We start from the raw sequence: 22489 nt of genomic DNA on the forward strand, positions 1-22489 counted from the left end.
CACTCCCGAATATCCAAGGGCTATATATATATATATATATATATATATATATTTTTTTTTTTTTTTTATTAAAAGGATTTCTATATTTTATCCACTCAATAGTCTACAATATAATAGTCATGTAAACGTAGCGTAATTATAATAATAAAACATAGTGGGATATTCAGTGATATTGGCTGTGCAATATCGACTTTTGTGATTGGCCGATACCGGCAGACTGGAGCCAATGGAAATGCTTCTCCTTCGGTGCGCGTCTTATTCCTCTGAGAACTTCAAAGCAGACCGCTTGAGGTAAATTATCTGGAATGATTAGTATATTAATTGATTTACGATGCCTAGTATGTGAGAGTGTTATGTCTGTAGCGTTAATGATCCGTTCTGAGCTCATGGTTAGCATAAAGGTGCTTGCTGGTGATGCTGAGTGTTTTTTATGCGTGTCATGTTATCCTTTATTTATTAACTGTTATGAGTTTATTTTGCACCGATTCTTTTCTTTTCTTTTCTTTTTTTAATTGAAATTTTCAAAATTTCAGAGTTTGATATCAAGTTCTTGACAATTCTTTTACACATTTTCACATTTGGTAAGTATAACTTGAAACAACAATAATTTGAAAAAAGAAAAGAAACAAACAAAAGATAAAGGGCATCACAAACATTAAATTAATTTAGCAGTGATACAGATCTTTGGGCTTTTTGATTTTTTAAAAACTTTACAGACTCAAAATACATTTTTAAAGGCAGCTTTAAAATGAGCAAAGTTGGGTTTTGAGTTACTCCATTTAGTTTGATGAATATGAAATTTTCCTAATAATAGAAACAAATCGATAACATAAATTTTTCTTTTAGAAAAGTCAAGTTCATTTGAATGAAGCAAGACAGATGACAAATTTAAGACTAGATTGCATTTCATTTTAACACTTAGAAATTGAGACATCTCATACCAAAAGGTTTAAGAACAGGGACATTAAAAAAATAAGTGCACAATAGACTCTCTTTCACAATTACAAAAACAGCAGTTGTAATCAATATCCAGATGAAACCATTCTAATGTGTCTTTCACAGGATATATTCTGTGAGCAATTTTATTTTTTTTGCACCGATTCACTGATAGTGTGAGGATGTATGACGTCACGAGTATGTACTAGTTGAGTGAAGTTGGATGTACATACATCTAATGAATGAAATTGGAGTGTTTAATCATTGACAAAGCTTAAAAAAAAGGTGTTTTGACTGTTGAGTATGGGGCGAAAAGAGCAGGAGAGACGGAAGAGAAAGCAGGCAACAGCTCATTGTCGCAGAATATTGAACATATGTTAAAAAAAACCTGGCAAATGGGTGAGGTTGTTATATTTACAACATAACCTATAACATTTGATAGCTAACAGCCGTCAACCCCACTGGAGCAGAAGGTAGCTGAGGTTGTTCCTGTTATACAGTGAATTTTCTATCTAAGGTCTATAAACCACAAAATGATGCTAGGCTAAACTGCTTCTAATCATACATATAAATCATGTGAAACTATGGTTATTTTTTTGTTATTAATATCTTTTTTTTTTTTTTTTTTTTTTTTATGTACCTTCTTTGTCTTCCAAAAAGTATGAAGCCAAAAAGGTCCAATTTTTGAAAAAAAGAACCCCCCCTTTAAATAGGCTGCCTACGGACCTGCATAGTTATTTTTTATATAGGCTATTTTTCATATTTCCATTTATTTTACTTTGGGTAGGGTTTTTTGTTTTTTGTTGGTCTTTTGGAGCCTCCTGTCCAAACAGAACCCCAGGCAGTTGTAAGTGGCCTACTCAATACACCAGAAATTGTGATAAATAGTGCTATAAAGTAGTGATCGACCGATGTATCGGTTTACCGATATTTTTACCGATATTTAAGCATTTTCCCATAATCGGGTATCGGTTTTGTAATATCGGATTCGCCGATAAACGGCGCCATCTTGTGGCCGTTTTGAGAATTCCGCCATTGCAGCCCGTGTCTGAGGAGATCAGTCAACAACAACTCTGTGCACAGGTAAAACATATGTTCTGCTTGCTTTGCTTTAATTTTTCAACTTTATTTAACATAACAGACATGCAGAAATGAGATTTGAGACATGAATGCCTGATATAGCCTAGTTTATTTATGCAGCTTGGTTCTAAAAAATTGAGACGAACTCATGGAGTCACTAGCGTAATCCGTCATGTCCTGCCCCAATAAAGACGTAACTTTACATGAATTAAATAAAACAGACATGAATGAGTGCATGTTGAAAATAAAAGCACTGAATTTAATTCTCTATCAGTTGTATTTGCTCACCATTAGTCTCGAGAAAAAAGTTCGTTCATATTGCTGAGCACTCACTGGGTTGATGATCAGGATGCTCACGGCCACTGAATGAAACTTTTGACAAGATTATCTTGTTTAAACATCCTAGATTATATTATTTACTACATAGCAATTATTTCGCTAATAACGTTACACATCTAAATATACCGCTTTGTGGAAATTAATTATTTATTATCTCCACGCGCGATCGCGGTTGAGTTCTGTGTAAAATAAATGCATAGATAAACAGCACTTTGTCAGTTGGCATTTGCCATTTCATGATCTAGATCATGAAATGTCAACTGACAAAGTGCTGTTTATATAGTCTCGAAAAAAAAAAGTTTGTTCATATTGCTGCGCACTCACTGGGTTGATGACCAGGAATGCTCAAGCACGGCTACTGCATGAAACTTTTGACAAGATTATCTCGTTTAAACAACCTAAATTATATTATCATTTACTGCATAACCATTATTTCGCTAATACAAATCTAAATAAATACCGCTCTGTGGAAATTAATTATTTATTATCTCCACGCGCGATCGCGGTTGAGTAAGTTATATAGTTCTGTGTAAACGCATAGATAAACAGCACTTTGTCAGAAAGGATTTCATGATCTAGACCGACAAAAACATTATTAATAATTAATAACATACTAGTTAGAAAAAAGCAAATATGCTGTTTTGTTTGTTACTTTCCTGATAATGTTATATTCCAGCTAATATTATTCAGTGAATTAATATTACCCAGTGAATTATTCCTCACTCTTTAAACCTATTAAATGGCACATATAAACCTTCTAAAACTGTTTAAAATGAATTACATTTCAATACAAAATACAATACAAAAAATACCTCCAACATGTGGAACCACTTAAAGATACATCACTCAACTATCTTTGAATATAATTATGTTAGAATAATTTTTGTGCTTTATTTTTTACCTCATCAAAGCTTTTATTTTTAAACAAAGACACTTAGTAACAATGCACTTTATTTTTTGGACTCAGACCCCTCTATTTATTTGTGTATAAATATAAAGTTTTTTATGTATGCAAGGAGGGAGTGATTGTTATAAATAAAATTGTTTGTTCAGTTCATTTGTGTTGTAATAATTGTGTCAAAAACAGAAGTATAACAGTAAATAAATATCGGTTCTGCATATCGGTAATCGGCACATAAACATGCAAATAATCGGTATCGGTATCGGTTATAAAAAATCAATATCGGTCGATCACTACTATAAAGTGTACTCAACCAAATGCTCATCTTCACAGGACGATGGGGATAAAGAGTTTCTGCTGCCACAGAGAGGCCTACAGAGGTAATGTTAATATTATGTGTCTACACATCAAACAATCAACACATTCAGATTTTTTCACATTTTTATGTGGAGTAGCCTATAGAATATAAGTTTAAATCTAAGTATAAACGGGTATTCTTATCTCTCCCCCCGCCCCCAGAGTGTGGAAGAACAGCAGGAGGACGGTCCATCAACTTCTGTTGCACAGATGAACACAGTTCAGTGATTTCCAGTAAATGCCACAGTTTAATTCTGTAGAATTTGTTTAGAACTGCATTATGTAACTCTAATCTACTAGTGTTTTTCAGCTGCCAGTTAATGAGTTATATAGACTTCATCGTATAAAAAAAAAAAAAAAAACAGCAGTAAAAACAGCAATGAATACATTTACTGAAAGAATGAATGAGGTGTTTAAACACCGCTTCCTCTTTAAAAAAGGGGAGGAGACTGAAAGAAACTCTGGGTTTACCGAAGAAAACCTGCTCCCGACCAGGTTAGGTTCACAGAGTAAGTTACCATGGTAACTGACTCTGAGTATAAGTTACCTCTCTTTCAGAAACTGGCTTGACTTACCCAGCTTTCTCAGGTTTGACATACCTCCCATTCTGAAACAGAAAACCCAGGACCCTGGACTCCGGTGAGATTGATCGGTCACCCTTAAACTGACTTTAATAGAATAGAAACAAAAGAACAAAGACAAGAATTCTTAATTATATTATGTAGATAAACCTCACATAGAGAATCAATCCATCCATCTTTTACCATTGCTTTTTAATCTGTTGTTGTGTTTGTGTTTCCCAATAAGTGATGTAGTTGTGTTTAGTTTGGTTGAGTTTGTCAGTATTGTTCTGGTCCAGATTATCAGTGTTTTGTGGGTCAGTAGATGTTAGTGAAACATCAGGACTGAAGCTCTGGATCAGCTGTGAGAGGAGACCTGATCCTGTGCTCGACTCCTGCTATTGCAGCGCTTTATAATAGTGTGAGTCACTGAGTTATACATGCTTACACAATATCATCACCTATTTCTGTATTTTGATAAGTGGATATTTGCCAAATGATGCCATACATGCATTATTTGTGTGTGTCTGTGGTCTCTCTGTCTGTCTAAACAAAAATGTTGTACCTCAAATCAGTTGATGTGTGTTTTCCCTCAAATCTCAATGGCTCTATCATAGACTGGTCACTCTTCATGGATACACAGCTGGACTCCGGAGAGATTGATCTGTCACCCTCACTTTGACTTTAATACAACAACAGAATAGAAATAGAGTTATTCTCTACCAGAACCAATATGGTTGATTTTACATGAAAATAAATTCCACATGAGAATGTTGCCTTTTAACTCTTTCCCCGCCAGCTTTTTTTTTTTTTAAGTTACCAGCCACCTCCAGCGATTTAGACCATTTTCACAACATTGTCATGGACCCCAGAATATTTTTTTGTATGAATATCTGAACATGCAATATATCAGAAGAAAGAACAGACCCTCCCCTTTAAAACAAAACAAAACAAACAAAAAAACAGTTTTATTCTAGCTTCATACATTCTTTTATCCACACCTAAGTAACATTAGGCAGTTTTTATTTATATGCTGTTTAATGTTGATGATGATCGCGCAATTTTGCATAAGCATATGATTACATATGAGATTGCTTGTTTTTTCACCTTTGTCGCATGTGGTTTGATCAGGAGATTTAAAGGTGCTGTAAGTGATGCGACGCGTTTTTTAGGCCAAAACATTTTTTGTCACATACAGCAAACATCTCCTCACTATCCGCTAGCTGCCTGTCCCCTGAACACACTGTAAAAAAGCGCGGTCTCTCTAGACACCACAGGCTCCACAAACGGCAACAAAAACAAACTGGGCTCACCCGCACCATGAAACATAATAAACAGTGTTTCAGCCAATAACCGACAAGAAGTATTGAAGGGCGGGGTTTGGGTGGTTAGTGCGCGTGCACGTGAAGGGGGTGTGTGGAGGAGAGAGAAGCATGAAGAGGGAAGTTTGAATTATGGCCGACACACGACCAAAGAGACGACGTTCCGATGAACAAATTGCAAAGAAGAGGGACAAGGATAAGGAACAAGGATAAGGAACGCGTGAAGTCCCGAATTTACATCGGAAAAACCTTCGAAAGGTGGCGAGAACTCCGCCGGCAGAACGGCTTCCAATCCGACATAGTTGCTCTGTTTTTGCAGAACAGGTAAATCCATTTTTCTTTCTAAATTGACGTTCATGTTCACCAAACCAACACAAGGTCAGCGTTCAGCAGTCAGCGTTAACTTTGGTGAATACAACATGTATGTTTCTAGCAGCGATTAATCTCTATTGTAAATGATCAAGCAAATTCACAGTATAGGGCGACAATGTGTGTGAACGATTGTTTTCATCCACTGTTTGACGTGTTTGAATGTTCATTTATAGGCTATTGACAACTTTGACAAAATTTGTTTACGCCGCCGCCGTTGTTTATGCTCACTCGACACTGGGAAACGCGAAGCTAACGTTATCTTGCTATTATTGTGTCCTTGTATGGGAGCTATAGTTATAACCTCAGGTGGCGAAACGATTAAAGTAATGTTTCTCTTTTTCTGCATTCTGTTCTGCAATATATAAAAGCATTTATCTAACTTGGCAACATTACACATTGAATGAAGTATCAGTAAAACTTAACTTTGTTTGTAGTGACTATTTTGACTTTCCTTTATGTCGGAAGGGAGGGGAGGAGGGAGGGTCTAGCTAGCTTCCGTTTTGTTTGACAACAATTCGAATGTCAACAAGAAGTAACGTCTCCCGGGATCGCTTACAGCACCTTTAATACTCTTACAGGAGATGTGTAATAGCACCCCCTACCATATAACCGTATAACAGTGAAAACACGGAAAGCTGGAAAATTCTGTCAATGGCGGTTAAAGAGTTAAAAGGGACTTATAAAGCAAAACTCACCTTTACATGGTGTTTGAACATAAATGCGTGTCGGCAGTGTGTGTACACACAGAGGAGGACTTACCATTAGGCAAAGGGAAGGACTGCTTTGAGCCCCCAAAAGTCAGGCGCCCCTAAAAATGATTTTTATATACAAGATGCGTATTAATACTGTTATAACCTGTTGAAATGAGAGTACCGTAACTGTACTGGGGTGAAAATTATGATATGGCAAGTGTAAGGCCATGTCCACACTAATACGTTTTCGTTTGAAAACGTACATTTTTCTCTCCGTTTTGGCCTTTCGTCCACACTGAGACAGTGTTTTTATTAATGAAAACTAAGCTTTTTTTGAAAACGCACTCCAAAGCGGATACATTTGAAAACGCCGTTTTCGGGTTGTAGTGTGGACTGTGAAGCCGGTGGCATTTAAAAACGATGACGTAAATTTTGTCATGTGACGCATATTGTACCAATAGATATTCATGTTTATACCTGTATTGTGCCTGTTATGTGCTATTCACTTTCACACTGTTGCTAAAAATATGCTAAAAACAGTCCTGCAAAGATGACAGAATTTACTCACATTTGCTGTCCTGCGGCAATATATGAGAGCAGTCGCGTTTTAGACCAAACATATGGTGACTGCGTGCGACCTGGACAGGTGAATTTAGCGTTTTCAGGCGTTTTTCAAAAGCTTCTCATCCACACTGAAACGTCCGAAAACACTAGTGTGGATGGAGAACATTTATAAACGAAAACGGCGTTTTCAAATGTATCCGGATTAATGTAGATGTAGTCTAAGCCACACCACACTGCTCAGACAGTTCCATGTGTCATAGCCTACTGTTGCTATTTCAGGGTATAAAACAAGAATAAAAGCCATTATAATGTACATGAAGATGTAGAAAGATTGGACACCGCTGCGCATCAGCAAGCATCATAACAGAGAAAGGAACCTCAAGGATTATCCAGGTAAATGTGTGCAATTGTATAGGGCCCCATTCCTATATTTTACCTAAATCCGCCCCTGTGTACACAACCACCCTATAATGGTAAAAATCCATCCACTCCTCTTTTTTGAATCTCCATAAATCATAATCTGTGTCTCAGAAAAGGCCATTTGCAGATGCTACTTTTTGTAATGTCACAAAATGCCTAGGCCCCGCCCACTAATGCTGATAGACCCCGCCCTCAGTGACCTGAAAACAGTCCGCCATTTTCTACGTGCTGGAGCAGCTGTAGTGATTAGAAAAATGTCCCAGTTCCCTACTAAGAAAGCCAGGTGTGTGGTGTTGGATGTAAGAGTGAGCATCAGACTCTTCATTTACTCCTGGCAACTGAGCCACTGAAGACACAGTGGATTCATTTTGATTATGATGGGAATCTGCCCCTCAAGTTACCTAAAATCATTAATGTCTGCACTAACCATATTACACAAAAAGTTTTTTTCTTAAATTTTTGAGGGCCTATGTGGTTCAATTCAATAAATGTATCTTGTTTTCCTCTATTAAAATAAATGCATAGAAAAAACCTGTCTGAGAGCCAAACAATTATCTTTTCCAAAGTTTGCATGCATGTAACTCGAGAATTTCTATCTATGAAATGTTGTACCTCAGATCAGTTGATGTGTGTTTTCCCTTAAAGTTATTTGGATGCCCCATAGACCGGTCACTCCTCATGGACACACAGCTGGGCTCCGGTGAGTTTGAGTTCTGTCTGCAACTTTGGCTACAATAGAACAGACGATTTAAAAATAACAGATATGACAGAATAGACAAGAATTCATATTGCTAATTTTACATGTACATAAACTTAATAGACTATCTATCTATCCATCTAGCCATCTACAATATCTATCAAATGTTGTACCTCAGATCAGTTGATGTGTGTTTTCCTTTAAAGTTCATTGGCTGTATCATAGACCCGTCACTCTTCATGGACACACAGCTGGGCTCCGGTGAGATTGATCTGTCACCCTTAAACTGACTTTAACAGAATAGAGACAAGAATCAACTTGGCTGATTTAACATGAAAATAAATCCCACATGAGAAGGTTGTCTAAGACAGTGTGTTGAAGAGTGATGAGACTGTCCAAGGATAATGTCATATATCATCTAGCTGTCTACTGTATCTGTGTGTCTTTGGACAGTGTTTAAAGACCCTGAGTGTCTCCAACTACTGTATATCCCGCACTAGAATATGATAGAGACAACAGATCACTATACCAACCCTGGCAAACACACACAACACCCTGTTATGTGCAGAAAATGAGTTTTCTATAACATTAAGATCATATGAAGATTGAAGTACCTGAATCCTGGAGAAGAATCTCCATGTCTGAATGTGTGTGTGTCGTCCATGATTCATTCAGTCTTCATGGAGCTGCTCGAGTAAGAGATCAGACACACTCATTCACACACACTCAAATACAATACATTTCATTTGACATTTTCTTCAATGTGTTTATGGAGACAAAACTAATCAGATTTATGATTTATAATCATTAATTATTAGACACTATCAACATTTCATTCCTGGTTTAATGTGATTTTCAATCTTGTTAATGAATGTTCAGAACTGGTATCATCTGAATCAGCAGATTCTCTTCTTCAGTCAGATCTGTAACGTTTGCTCCAGTATTTCATCTGTGTGTGTTTAAAACAGAAATATCTCGGCTGAACAGACTGGGAAGTTTGTAACACTAGAGTTTAATGTTCTTCCACTGAAGTCTCAACTATTGTACAAATGGGACAGTTTACTGTAAACCCACATTTAATACATCTGTGAAACTGACTAACCAACACAGATATTTGTTTAAGATCTTTTCCAACTGTAGCAAAACGTGGCTCGTCTAATAGCGACTACGCCACCCGGAATTACCAGCAGGGCCGGATTAACCATTAGGGCAACTGGTCACTTGCCCAGGGGCACAAGACATCGAGGGGCCCTGACAGGGGAGGAGCTCAGTCAGATCCAGGTAAATAAAAATGTAACAATTTTCGTTTAACAACATTTACGTTAAACAATTAAACGTCAAAAACAATTAAAACTCTCTCGTAATAATATTAATAAGAACATGCTAATTCGTCTCTTCAGTTACGTCACGCCAGCGCCCAGTTGGCTAGTAATTTTCTTTTTCGCGCAATATTCGGATTTTAACTAGCAGCGCCCTTGTTATGTTATTACAAAAATGGCTGAACCGCAATCTATGATGCATTTGATAAAGAAAAACGTCTTGACAAAGATGACTGGACGCCGTAACAACTTGACAGTTTTGTTGTTTGAAAAGAAAACTAACAGATAGGCTAAGTTTATGACGATGTGAACATTCAATTCAAAACCCAGACGGACATTTGTTCTATGTAATCTAGCAAAGATATCAATAGTAAGATTAGTTTTAACATTATGTGACCATTGTATATCGACATGAAATATTCATTCAAAATCATTTGTGCATTAATGCTGCATAATTGTGAGAATGCTTTGACGCGTTTCCACAGCGCACGATGCTTACGGGAACGTCTGCCAATTACACCAACTAATGAAACATGGAAACTGGTGAATAGAATGAGAATCATACCTGCATTACTTTTATTTTGTGTAATTTACATCGTAACGGCGTTGCATGCTCGTAGTTTCTTTTGCACTTGATCAGTGAGGTGATACAGCGCGCGCCGCCACATTTGCGCGTGCAATTGAGTGTGCGGTACGAGAACAGGATAACGCGCCCGCAATATTCGCGACCGATTGGTCCACTCAGATATGATTATCCCACCCTCTACTACTTGGCTTCCCAGCCCACCTCTGGGTTTCTATAAATGTGGCAACTGTGCGCAATGCTCTAATTCGACCAATGCGAAAGACTTTTCACATCCCCGCACTGGTAAGAAATATTCTATTTCTTCATTCATCAACTGTAACAGTACTCCCGTAGTATACCTTCTAAAGTGTCCCTGTGGACTGGTGTACATAGGTCAAACAAAACGTCAACTTAAACTAAGGATAGCTGAACACAAAACAGCAATTCGTACCCAGAACTTAACATATGCCATGGCGAGGCACTATAAGCAGGCTAATCATGGTTCCCCTGCATCATTGAAGTTTTGGGGAATCGAGAAAATCACACCCCCACCCAGAGGTGGTGATATTATCAATAAACTTCTATGCAGGGAAGCGTTCTGGATACATACACTTAACACTCGAGAACCTTTAGGTCTAAATGAAGAATTGAGTTTAACATGCTTTCTCTAAACACTTAAGCATATTAAAATACAGTACCTAAGATGAATATACTTTTATTCCCATTGTATTGTGAACTTTATTTTTATTTTTATTTTATTTTTTATCTGTATGTGGGTACTTGGCCTATGTGTGAGTGTGACACCTTGGTTTAGAGGGGTGTATTTTTGGGTGACCAACGCCCCCTTTATCACACCTGTTGATGATCTTTATTAATGGCTTTATTGCTCATTCTCTCCAAGGACTCTGATGAAGATGTAACTTTACATCGAAACGTTAGTCATTTATTGTTATGCACCTTAAATAAATAAATATTTTTAATTAGTAGACATCTGTGCTGCACCGGCGATTCCTTTTGACTACTCTATAGGTACTCAAGATTAGCATGAGATTGACTGAAACTGAGTGTTTCACCCCCCCTTTAAAAATGGCCAGATTTTCATCCTAGGTCTTAAATTTCAATTTAGTCAGGTCTAAAAAAGTGTTTACCCTCGTTCATTTCCAGAAACGCTGGCCGCAGAAAGTTATTACAAAGTAGCAAAAAAGTATGGAGTTGTAGCCTACAAAGCGGAGCGCTAGATCAGGGGTCTCCAACGCGTCGCTCGCGTGCTACCAATTGCTCGTGGCTTGATATGAGCTAGCTCGCCAGAGGCCGTTCACATATCGCGTCTTTTGCGCACTCAAGTTTGTTCAAATGTAGGTGCGCGGTAAGCGCGCTCATAATTGAAGCGACGCGCACATTTTTTTACCAGGCGCAACGAGATGAAAAAAATCTAAACTTTTCAGAATGCCGCAGGTTATGTGACAGGAACCAACCAATCACCCCTTTCCATAACAACATTGAAAGCTCAGTCAACATGAAGGATGGGGGTGCACCCAAACACTACTAATAAATATAAGCTATAATGTGTAAATGTCAGTAATTTATCTTTTTTGACTCATTCTTTTTATAAAAAAATATTTAAAGGCTGAAATATGAGGTTTATCTTTGTATAAAAACCTTTTTTGTCAAAACTTTATTTGAACTATACATGTTAGTAGATAAAACCTGGCCATCATTTTTAATTGTATTTTAATGTTTACGTAAACAAAAAGTGCATATTGATGCTAATCAATTTGTTATATGCTGTTTTTCGACATAAAACTTGTTGAATTGACTTCATTCTGTAGTATTAGTACTTTTTGAACAGGATTCTGTGATAACCGTGATAATTTTGTTCACTTTAATCATCTCATCATTTCCTCTCTAGTTATGATCAATTATGATCAACTAAACCAACAATCAACAATAATTGTGTTTTTACAGTATAATATGCAAAAGTAAAATTTTCTATTAAAAAATATCTACCTCTCCCTCTAGATAGATAGATAGATAGATAGATACTTTAATGATCCCGAGGTAACTATCTATCTAACTTGGATAATGCGTCGTGTAGGTCTTAAATTTTAATCTTTATGGTCTTAAAATGTCTTAAAAAGGTCTTAAATTTGACTTACTGAAACCTGCAGAAACCCTGAATGTTTACTTTGTTAATAAATAAAGCTCTTTAAACATATCCATTGGTCTGTCGTTCTTTAATATTGTGTAGTTATAAACTCTTTAGACTGTTAATGATTAGTGCTTTTTTTAAAAAAGTTTGTGGGTAAGAATCGTGTAAAAAAAAAATCCCTTATTTTGGGGATGGATTCCGGGAAATCTCCCTTATTTTCCATGTTCAATGTTGACAGCTATGCCCGGAAATCATAAAAAAAAAAAAAAAAAAACCTTTTAGGCCCACTCGAGCCTAAAACAGATCGCCTGAGCAGCAGACGAGATGGGATCACAGCAGTAATTAGAAAGTTCTGATTCCCCAAAGCAGCAAACGTGGCTCAAAGAGCGAGAGTTGCTGACAGCAAGTTGTTAAGGGCTGCTTAACCTTGTTTTAACGCGAGCAGAGAGAAACACAAATATTTATAAACAATCTAATTAAAACCAATTACAGATTAAAACGAAAAACCATAGACAATGTACTCACCCTGATTTAATATCGGCGCGCACACACACACGTAATCACAGGCACACAGAAGTCATACGATGAGTCCTTTAGCGAGTCAATCAACAACAGCTGACCTGACGCGACTATTAGGAGGTGCCCCTCCGATGGAAGCCTCAAAGGCACGCCACACTAAAGCGCATTGTAGATCACTCAAACAAACAAACTTCCCGAAAGGTTACAACAGTAAGTTACCACATTAAACTTACCTAAATGTGGATGTCACCCCAAAAACACGCACAGCCTCGATGGCCTAGTGTCACACTAAACAAATAAAGAAATAATGCAACAAAATCAAAACAACCAGCTGCACAGCTGAAACACAAACATCTGCAGTCTCTTGGAATGAAGAAAAGGGACGGGCTTTCCACAATGACGCATCCCAGGAGGGCCCAGTGGCCAACAGCGGTTCGAAAATACACGGTCTAGCCAGCCGCCCCAAAAAAAAAAAAAAAAACCGTGTGCGCCTATTACTATGAATACGGTCATTTCAGTAGCGGCAGAGAGAGCACGCGCTCGAGTTGCCCAGATCTATCTATCTATCTATCTATCTATCTATCTATCTATCTATCTATCTATCTATCTATCTATCTATCTATCTATCTATCTATCTACCTATCTATTTTCTTTTCTTTTTATCTATTTTCTTTTATTTCTTTTTTCTATCTATCTATTTTATTTTAATAATTTTTTCTATCTATTTTCTTTTATTTCTTTTTTCTATATCTTTCTATCTATTTTCTTTTCTTTCATTTTCTATCTATTTTCTTTTCTTTCTTTTTTCTATCTATCTTTCTATCTATTTTCTTTTCTTTCTTTTTTTCTATCTATCTATCTATTTTCTTTTCTTTCTTTCTTTTTTCTATCTATCTATTTTCTTTTCTTTTCTTTATTTTTATATCTTTCTTTCTTTCTATCTATTTTCTTTTCTTTCTTTTTTCTATCTTTCTTTCTTTCTTTCTTTCTTTCTTTCTATTTTCTTTATTTTTTTCTATCTATATATTTTCTTTTCATTTCTTTATTTTTTCTATCTTTCTTTCTTTCTATCTATTTTCTTTTCTTTATTTTTTCTATCTATTTTCTTTTCTTTATTTTTTCTATCTTTCTGTCTTTCTATCTATTTTCTTTATTTTTTCTATCTATCTTTCTAGCATTTTCTTTTCTTTATTTTTTCTATCTATTTTCTTTTCATTTCTTTATTTTTTCTATCTTTCTTTTCTATCTATCTATTTTCTTTTCTTTATTTTTTCTATCTATTTTCTTTTCTTTATTTTTTCTATCTTTCTTTCTTTCTATCTATATTATTTTCTTTATTTTTTCTATCTATCTTTCTTTCTTTCTATCTACACTGCTCAAAAAAATTAAAGGAACACTTTGAAAACACATCAGATCTCAATGGGGAAAAATATCATGCTGGATATCTATACTAATATGGACTGGGTAATGTGTTATGAACGAAAGGATGCCACATCGTTTAATGGAAATGAAAATGATCAACCTACAGAGGATTGAATTCAAAGACACCCCAGAAATCTAAGTGAAAAAATGATGCAGCAGGGTTGTCAATTTTGCTGAAATTTCATTGCAGCAACTCAAAATGGTACTCAGTAGTTTGTATGGCCCCCACGTGCTTGTATGCATGCCTGACAACGTCGGGGCATGCTCCTAATGAGACGACGGATGGTGTCCTGGGGTATTTCCTCCCAGATCTGGACCAGCGCATCACTGAGCTCCTGGACAGTCTGAGGTGCAACCAGGTGATGTCAGATGTACCGAAACACAATGTCCCAGAGGTGTTCTATTGGATGTAGGTCAGGTGAGCGTGGTGGCCCTTCAATGGTATCATTCCTTCATCCTCCAGGAACTGCCTGCATGCTCTCGCCACATGAGGCCGGGCATTGTTGTGCACCAGGAGGAACCCAGGACCCACTGCACCAGCATAGGGTCTGACAATGGATCCAAGGATTTCATCCCGATACCTAATGGCAGTCAGGGTGCCATTGTCTAGCCTGCAGAGGTCTGTGCGTCCCTCCATGGATATGCCTCCCCGGACCATCACTGACCCACCACCAAACCGGTCATGCTGAACGATGTTACAGGCAGCATAACATTCTCCACGGCTTCTCCAGACCCTTTCCTGTTTGTCACGTGCTCAGTGTGAACCTGCTCTCATTTGTGAAAACCACAGGGCACCAGTGGCAGACCTGCCAATTCTGGTGTTCAATGGGAAATGCCAATCGAGCTCCCTGGTGCTGGGCAGTGAGCACGGGGCCCACTAGAGGACGTCGGGCCCTCAGGCCACCCTCATGAAGTCTGTTTCTGATTGTTTGGTCAGAGACATTCACACCAGTGGCCTGCTGGAGGTCATTTTGTAGGGTTTGGCAGTGCTCATCATGTTCCTCCTCGCACAAAGGAGCAGATACTGGTCCTGCTGATGGGTTAAGGACCTTCTACGGCCCTGTCCAGCTCTCCTAGAGTAGCTGTCTGTCTTCCTGGAATCTCCTCCATGCTCGTGAGACTGTGCTGGGAGACACAGCAAACCTTCTGGCAATGGCACGTATTGATGAGCCATCCTGAAGGAGCTGGACTGCCTGCGCAACCTCTGTAGGGTCCAGGTATCACCTCATGCTACCAGTAGTGACACTGACCCTAGCCAAATGCAAAACTGGTGAAAAACAGTCCGAAAAGATGAGTAGGGAAAAAATGTCAGTGGCCTCCACCTGTAAAACCATTCCTGTTTTGGGGGTTGTCTCACTGTTGCCCATCTAGTGCACCTGCTGTTAATGTCATTAACACTAAAGGAGCTGAAACTGATTACCAACCCCCTCTGTTACTTAACTGACCAGATCAATATCCCAGGAGTTTAACTGACTTGATGCTATTCTCTGATTAAAAAGTGTTCCCTTTATTTTTTTGAGCAGTGTATTTTCTTTTCTTTATTTTTTCTATCTATCTATCTATCTATCTATCTATCTATCTATCTATCTATCTATCTATCTATCTATCTATCTATCTATCTATCTATCTATCTATCTATCTATCTATCTATCTATCTATCTAAGACAATATAGCAAGATGCCCTGTGTTGAGATTTTTTGTATATAACTCTGTTATCCTTTTATTTACACGCGTGTACACTTTGATAGTTGTCTATTTCTTTAACTTATGTTTTGTTTTTTTTCTTTACAGGTAACACCTCAAGACATTTTGTATGTAGAGGTTTACAGCATAATTATTTGCAAAAAGCAGATAAAATAAAGTATACACTCTTTCTAAATGCCTCTTTTCATTTTTTACAGCATTAAAATGACAGTTTCTCTTGAATTCAATGTCCCATACAGTATACACACCTCATCTGTGTCACGATCACTGTCACTGTCACTGTCAATGTCATTGTCATCTGTTAGTCTCCTTTTGCACTACAGTTCCCAGCATCCTCCTTGTCCCACACCTGCAAGTCTTTCATCATTACCCGCACCTGCCAGTCATCATCGTTATCGTCATTGACTTCTTTATCTTCTGTGTATTTAGTTCCTGCTTGTTTTCAGTTCATTGTCGGTGGTTGTTCGTGTTAAATCACACTGTTTCGCACCTAGTTTACTATTGTTGTTAGAAATAAAGTTTCTTCTTATTTTGTTACCCGCTGCCTTCATCGTCCTCTTTGAGAACCCAGCATGACAATCTGAAACAATTTTAGTGCAGTATTTTGTAGATATATCACATTTTACTACTTTAGTTGCCTATTAAGTCCCCATTTCTAATAAGTAGAAAAAAGTAAATGCCAGTTCTCATAAGGGACGTCCCATACAGTATGCACACCTCATATCAAACCATTTTACTGCATTTTGGAGATATATGCCATTATTCTACTTTAAACACCTATAAAGACCTCATTTCTAATAAGTAGAAAAAAACAACGGTCAAGTTTAACACAGGATGTCCCATACAGTATACACACCTCATATCAAACCATTTTACTGTAGTGTTTTGGAGATATGTCACATGATTCTACTTTAAAGACCTATAAAGACCTCATTTCTAATAAGTAGAAAAAAACAATGGTCAAGTTTAACACAGGACGTCCCATACAGCATACAAACCTCATATCAAACCATTTTACAGCGTTTTGGAGATATGTCATATTAAGTGACTTCAGAGGCCTATAAAGACCTCATTTCTAATAAGTAGAAAAAAACAATGTTCAGGTTTAACACAGGACGTCCCATACAGTATACAAACCTCATATCAAACCATTTTACTGTAGCGTTTTGGAGATATGTCACATTAAGTGACTTCAGAGGCCTATAAAGACCCCATTTCTAATAAGTAGAAAAAAACAATGTTCAGGTTTAACACAGGACGTCCCATACAGTATACAAACCTCATATCAAACCATTTTACTGTAGCGTTTTGGAGATATGTCACATTAAGTGACTTCAGAGGCCTATAAAGACCTCATTTCTAATAAGTAGAAAAAAACAATGTTCAGGTTTAACACTGGACGTCCCATACAGTATACAAACCTCATATCAAACCATTTTACTGTAGCATTTTGGAGATATGTCACATGATTCTACTTTAAAGAGCTATAAAGACCTCATTTCTAATAAGTAAAAAAAAAAAAATGGTCAGGTTTAACACAGGACGTCCCATACAGCATACAAACCTCATATCAAACCATTTTACTGTAGCGTTTTGGAGATATGTCACATTAAGTGACTTCAGAGGCCTATAAAGACCTCATTTCTAATAAGTAGAAAAAAACAATGTTCAGGTTTAACACAGGACGTCCCATACAGTATACAAACCTCATATCAAACCATTTTACTGTAGCGTTTTGGAGATATGTCACATGATTCTACTTTAAAGAGCTATAAAGACCACATTTCTAATAAGTAGAAAAAAATAATGTTCAGGTTTAACACAGGACGTCCCATACAGTATACAAACCTCATATCAAACCATTTTACTGTAGCATTTTGGAGATATGTCACATGACTCTACTTTAAAGACCTATAAAGACCTCATTTCTAATAAGTAGAAAAAAATAATGGTCAGGTTTAACACAGGACGTCCCATACAGTATACAAAACTCATATCAAACCATTTTACTGTAGCGTTTTGGAGATATGTCACATGATTCTACTTTAAAGAGCTATAAAGACCTCATTTCTAATAAGTAGAAAAAAATAATGGGCAGGTTTAACACAGGACGTCCCATACAGTATACAAAACTCATATCAAACCATTTTACTGTAGCGTTTTGGAGATATGTCACATGATTCTACTTTAAAGAGCTATAAAGACCACATTTCTAATAAGTAGAAAAAAATAATGTTCAGGTTTAACACAGGACGTCCCATACAGCATACAAACCTCATATCAAACCATTTTACTGTAGCGTTTTGGAGATATGTCACATGATTCTACTTTAAAGACCTATAAAGACCTAATTTCTAATAAGTAGAAAAAAATAATGGTTGAAAAAATATTTTTGGAAAAACATGTAGGTGAATTTTGGTGAGGGTGGGTGCATTGCATTAGATTCCCATCTTTTAGTCTTTAAAACAGCATCATGAGGTGACAAAAAGAGCGGTAAGTTGGTAACCTTTTTATATAATTAATTGATGCTTTAACTGCAGCTACTTTGATAGATATTTCTTCATTAACTATTGTTTTAATGTTGCCATTGTTTACAATAAATATTTCATTATTGTACATTTCAGAAGATACTGTTTTAAACAGTTTGGGAAGGTACGTAACATTTTCATCATAGGCTATTCGGTAGTTATATTACTATTTGACATTTGAATTGGCAATAAATATTTTTTTATTTATTAAAAAAAATTAGGAATTAAAACATTTTTTGTTTACTTTTCTCTACACAGAGTCGCAAAATTACGCTCACTTTGCAAGACATACAGAACGTTATACACGGCTGTGCTATGGAAGAAAGTGCGTATCATTCTGATGGCACCTGGGCAACAATTTGCACGTCTCTGCAGGTTTCCAAATTCATTATCAAACAGGATACGACTAAGGAACAATTTTTTTTGCACACTTGAATTTAATATTGTTACCAAAATATAAATGATAATGTAATTTGTCAACAATAACAAAAATGTTGTAAATAAAAATTGTTATAAATAAAAAATAAAATAATTGTTTGTCTCTGGTTGAACTTGCCCATTGTATAAGGAGCCTCCTGAAGGCAGTGCAGATAAGAGAGATGTGTTGGAGGCAGAGTCTCCGACCCCCAAGGTTGTTGTTGTAATGCAGAGTTATATTATATTATATTATATTATATTATATTATATTATATTATATTATATTATATTATACTACTTAAATTCTACTTAAAAGTTTTCTGTGCATGTCGGGTGTTGTGCCCTAATAACTTTTGATGTTTTTTGTGTTTCCTCTGTATATCTAAGCCTTCTACCCTGCAGTCCTTTCATAACTCTGGAAAGCAACAGAGAGTCTGAGAGCAGAGATGTGCTGGAGGCAGAGTCTCTGTCGCCCAAGGTTGTTGCTTTGTTAAATGCACCTAAAATTGTAGATTCAGTCCATTTTCAGCAAATAATTGTCCCTATGTTTTTCCTTGTTGTTTCTTTTTTGGTTTTAATATTTTTATAATTTTAGGTTTATTATTTTCAGACATCAAAATTGTAGCATTTTGATGTGTGAGACTTAAGAACACAATATGACAATGCAATTCCTTTAACATTGGTCGATCGCACACTGTTGTGGTCCAACAATGTTTACTCATTTCTATTCACTGTGCATCTAAGTGTTCTCCTCTGGGAAGTCAACAATGTTTACTCATTTCTATCCACTGTGCATAAGTGTTCTCCTCTGGGAAGTCAACAATGTTTACTCATTTCTATCCACTGTGCATCTAAGTGTTCTCCTCTGGGAAGTTCTGATGCTGCACTTGACACCAACATTGACTATGAGGCCAAGGACCTTGTGGAGGTTGAGTCTTCTTCATCCAAGGTAAAGCCTTTTTTAAGCAACTCATCAACTTTGATATGCAGGGAGTTTTCACCTGGTGAATAAGAATGTTGTCATTTGTGTGATCATTTAAAACTTAACCTTTTAACCATCCAGAAGTATACTCTGGCCAGCCAAGTACCATCTAAAAGCAACACAAATAGTAAAATCATAGAACTTGTTAGAAGCTACACATCACAGAATAAGCTTTGCAATAATGGCCAATTTAATGTACTGTGATGATGCTTTTCCACAGTTATGAACACCAGAAATCTTATAAAATAAAGTTTTTTATATTTTCATTTTTAAAATCTGTAATTCACATTTAAAACGCTTTACTTTGTGTTATATTACCTTGGCTATTAATTACCTGAAAAAGATAAGAAATGAATGCTGCAGTAAGGGTGTTTGTAATATAGGGCTTAAGGGTGTGATGGCAAATTTGACATCTTTCTTTCTTCTGACCAAGGTAATCAATCTCTCTTTGTATTTTTTTCCTCCGTTGGAAAGTATTGGAAAGCTGTCGGATATTTTTTTATTTTGCTATTATAGCAAATGCAAAAACATTAATTATATTTGCTATGTTTTTAGCAAACTGTAGAATTCAAGTCTGAACTTGTCCTGATAACGAAAACAGTTCTGAAAGAAACACACACAGAATCAGTTGTTCTTTAAACAACATAAAACACTATAAAAAGTGTTTTATCTCTCATAAAGACACTTAATTCCATGTAATAACACTAAAACCACAAAACAAAAAGCATTACTAAATATATTTATTGAAAGTATGAAGTGTGTTTTTGTAATTTGAAAACACCCAAAAAATGTGGTTCATGTACTAACATACTGTTATGGGTGTGAGAGATAGAGGACCAAAAAGCAAGATTCACAATAATACAGTCTTTAATGAAAATGAGAAGCGAATCACTGAATCAATAAGGAACAAAAATCTTCTCAGGATTCTCGGGTAACAGTCAAACAGAAAACTTCGCTCGTAGAAATAGAACATAAACTACAGGTAGCAAATAACTTATTGCTGGAACTCTTGATGCGCAGCAATGCGTTAGGCGAAGTTGGGGTCCCAGTGGAGACTGCAGTGAGAGGCGAAGCCCACAGAGAGAGAGTACCGTAGACTGGACACCGCGTCTGGGCAGGAACTCAGTGTCTGAATTAGCAGGGCAGAGTTCAGTGAGCGTGTAAGAGAAAGGGTAAATATTCCGGCTCGAGGAGAGGCTTCCACATGAATCACACAGGACAGGACAGGACAGGACAGGACAGGACAGGACAGGACAGGACAGGACTCGATTCGATTCGATTCGACAGGAGAGATAAGAGAAGCGACATCTGCATTGATGGCTTGGAATAAACTGACAAAGAAACAGAGAAAGAGAGGGTTAGAAATAGTAGGAAGCATCAGGGGAAAAGGAGAAACAGGTGAGGGGATAGAGCGGTTAAGGTAAATGGGAACAGCTGAAACTGATGAGGCTAAAGTGATGGTGTAGTGAATGAGAGTGAAGTGTGGCCACAAGAGGGAGACAGAGAAGAGAGGAACCCGGATCATGACACATACAACTAAATCAACATGATTTAATGATGTTTACCAAAAAAAGTTACAATTTTAACTATGTTCTACATCAATATGAAGTTCCTTCATTCGTAGGACTTGCTGGAAAACAGTATTTACACTGAACTACAGTTAATATATTTAACAACTTTTTTCTTTCATTTAGCTCACTGAGAGACAAGATTCCAGCCAAGCATCACAATCATCTTCTGAAAATAGTGGTCCAGATAGCCTCTTTTTTCGGAATAAGCTGCCGACAGGCCCATGTTTTTTTTTTTGGACACTAAGGAGTGGAGCGACCTGAGAAAACGACCCGGTTGGACACGAGTTTAAAGATCTGCAGTGGACAAATATAATCTCAAAAGGAGTACAATCTGTCCATCCAGACTGCAGCATTGCTTTTAAAAGGCACACCGTGAAGAATAAAATGTCCAAAAGAAACGGGCCTTTATTTAATTGCCTGGGATACTACACATTTTCAGATTGCCCAGTTTGTGTAGAGGTCACTGTGAGGGAGGAGAGTACGCTCAAGGCCTGGGTGACCTTTCAGGGAGAGGAGGTCTGTCACAGTATGGAAGAATTAAAAAGAAGAAAGACATTTTTGGAAAACAACTTGAATCAGTGCTTCCAAGGGCCTTACATTTGCAGTGTCTGGACAAAATCCAACCTGAAGTCTTTGAATCAGGATGCAGAGACCAGGCACCTACAGCTGCAGTCCTCAAAAACATAGCCTACATGACACGAAAGAAATGCAGAGGGCATGACAACGAAATACTAAATCTTCTCAAAATGGTGGAGGACAAAACAGATGAAGACAATGAAGTTCTCCAAAAGGTGCTCTTGCACCCCAAAGGAGTCATGTTGTGGTCCAAAAACACAATCAGACTGTTCCATCAACGATGCAGGGATGATATTGTGTATATTGACGCCACAGGAAGCATTGTGCAAAAAGCACGAGGGAAATCAGCACCTTTTTATGTGTAAAAAATTATGCATGTTACAACATAGCTACAATTACTTCCGCCTGTGTATTGAAGGTCTGTAATGTTACTTTACGTTACAAAGAGAACCAAAAACTCTAAGACAATTTTAACATATTAAATGTACGCATGACAA

General features: G+C 36.9%; 2 protein-coding genes across 2 annotated transcripts in view; both read right to left on the bottom strand.

Annotated features, from left to right (window-relative positions):
* Positions 1–22489, bottom strand: part of LOC311300278 (NACHT, LRR and PYD domains-containing protein 12-like) — a 156343-nt gene that overhangs the window by 20990 nt on the left and 112864 nt on the right. The window lies entirely within an intron of this gene.
* LOC311300355 (uncharacterized protein) lies at positions 52–13762 on the bottom strand. The gene is made up of 7 exons (XM_084424613.1): positions 13026–13762; positions 8855–8926; positions 8414–8526; positions 8156–8272; positions 4739–4855; positions 3551–4281; positions 52–1826 (listed from the first exon to the last, which is right to left on the bottom strand). Exons 2-6 carry the CDS (start codon positions 8909–8911, stop codon positions 4185–4187), a joined length of 501 nt encoding a protein of 166 aa, XP_084280739.1. The 5' UTR covers positions 8912–8926; positions 13026–13762; the 3' UTR covers positions 52–1826; positions 3551–4184.

This window comes from Rutilus rutilus (assembly GCF_951802725.1).
Source record: "Rutilus rutilus genome assembly, chromosome: 11".
In the NCBI taxonomy this organism is placed as follows: Eukaryota; Metazoa; Chordata; class Actinopteri; order Cypriniformes; family Leuciscidae; genus Rutilus; species Rutilus rutilus.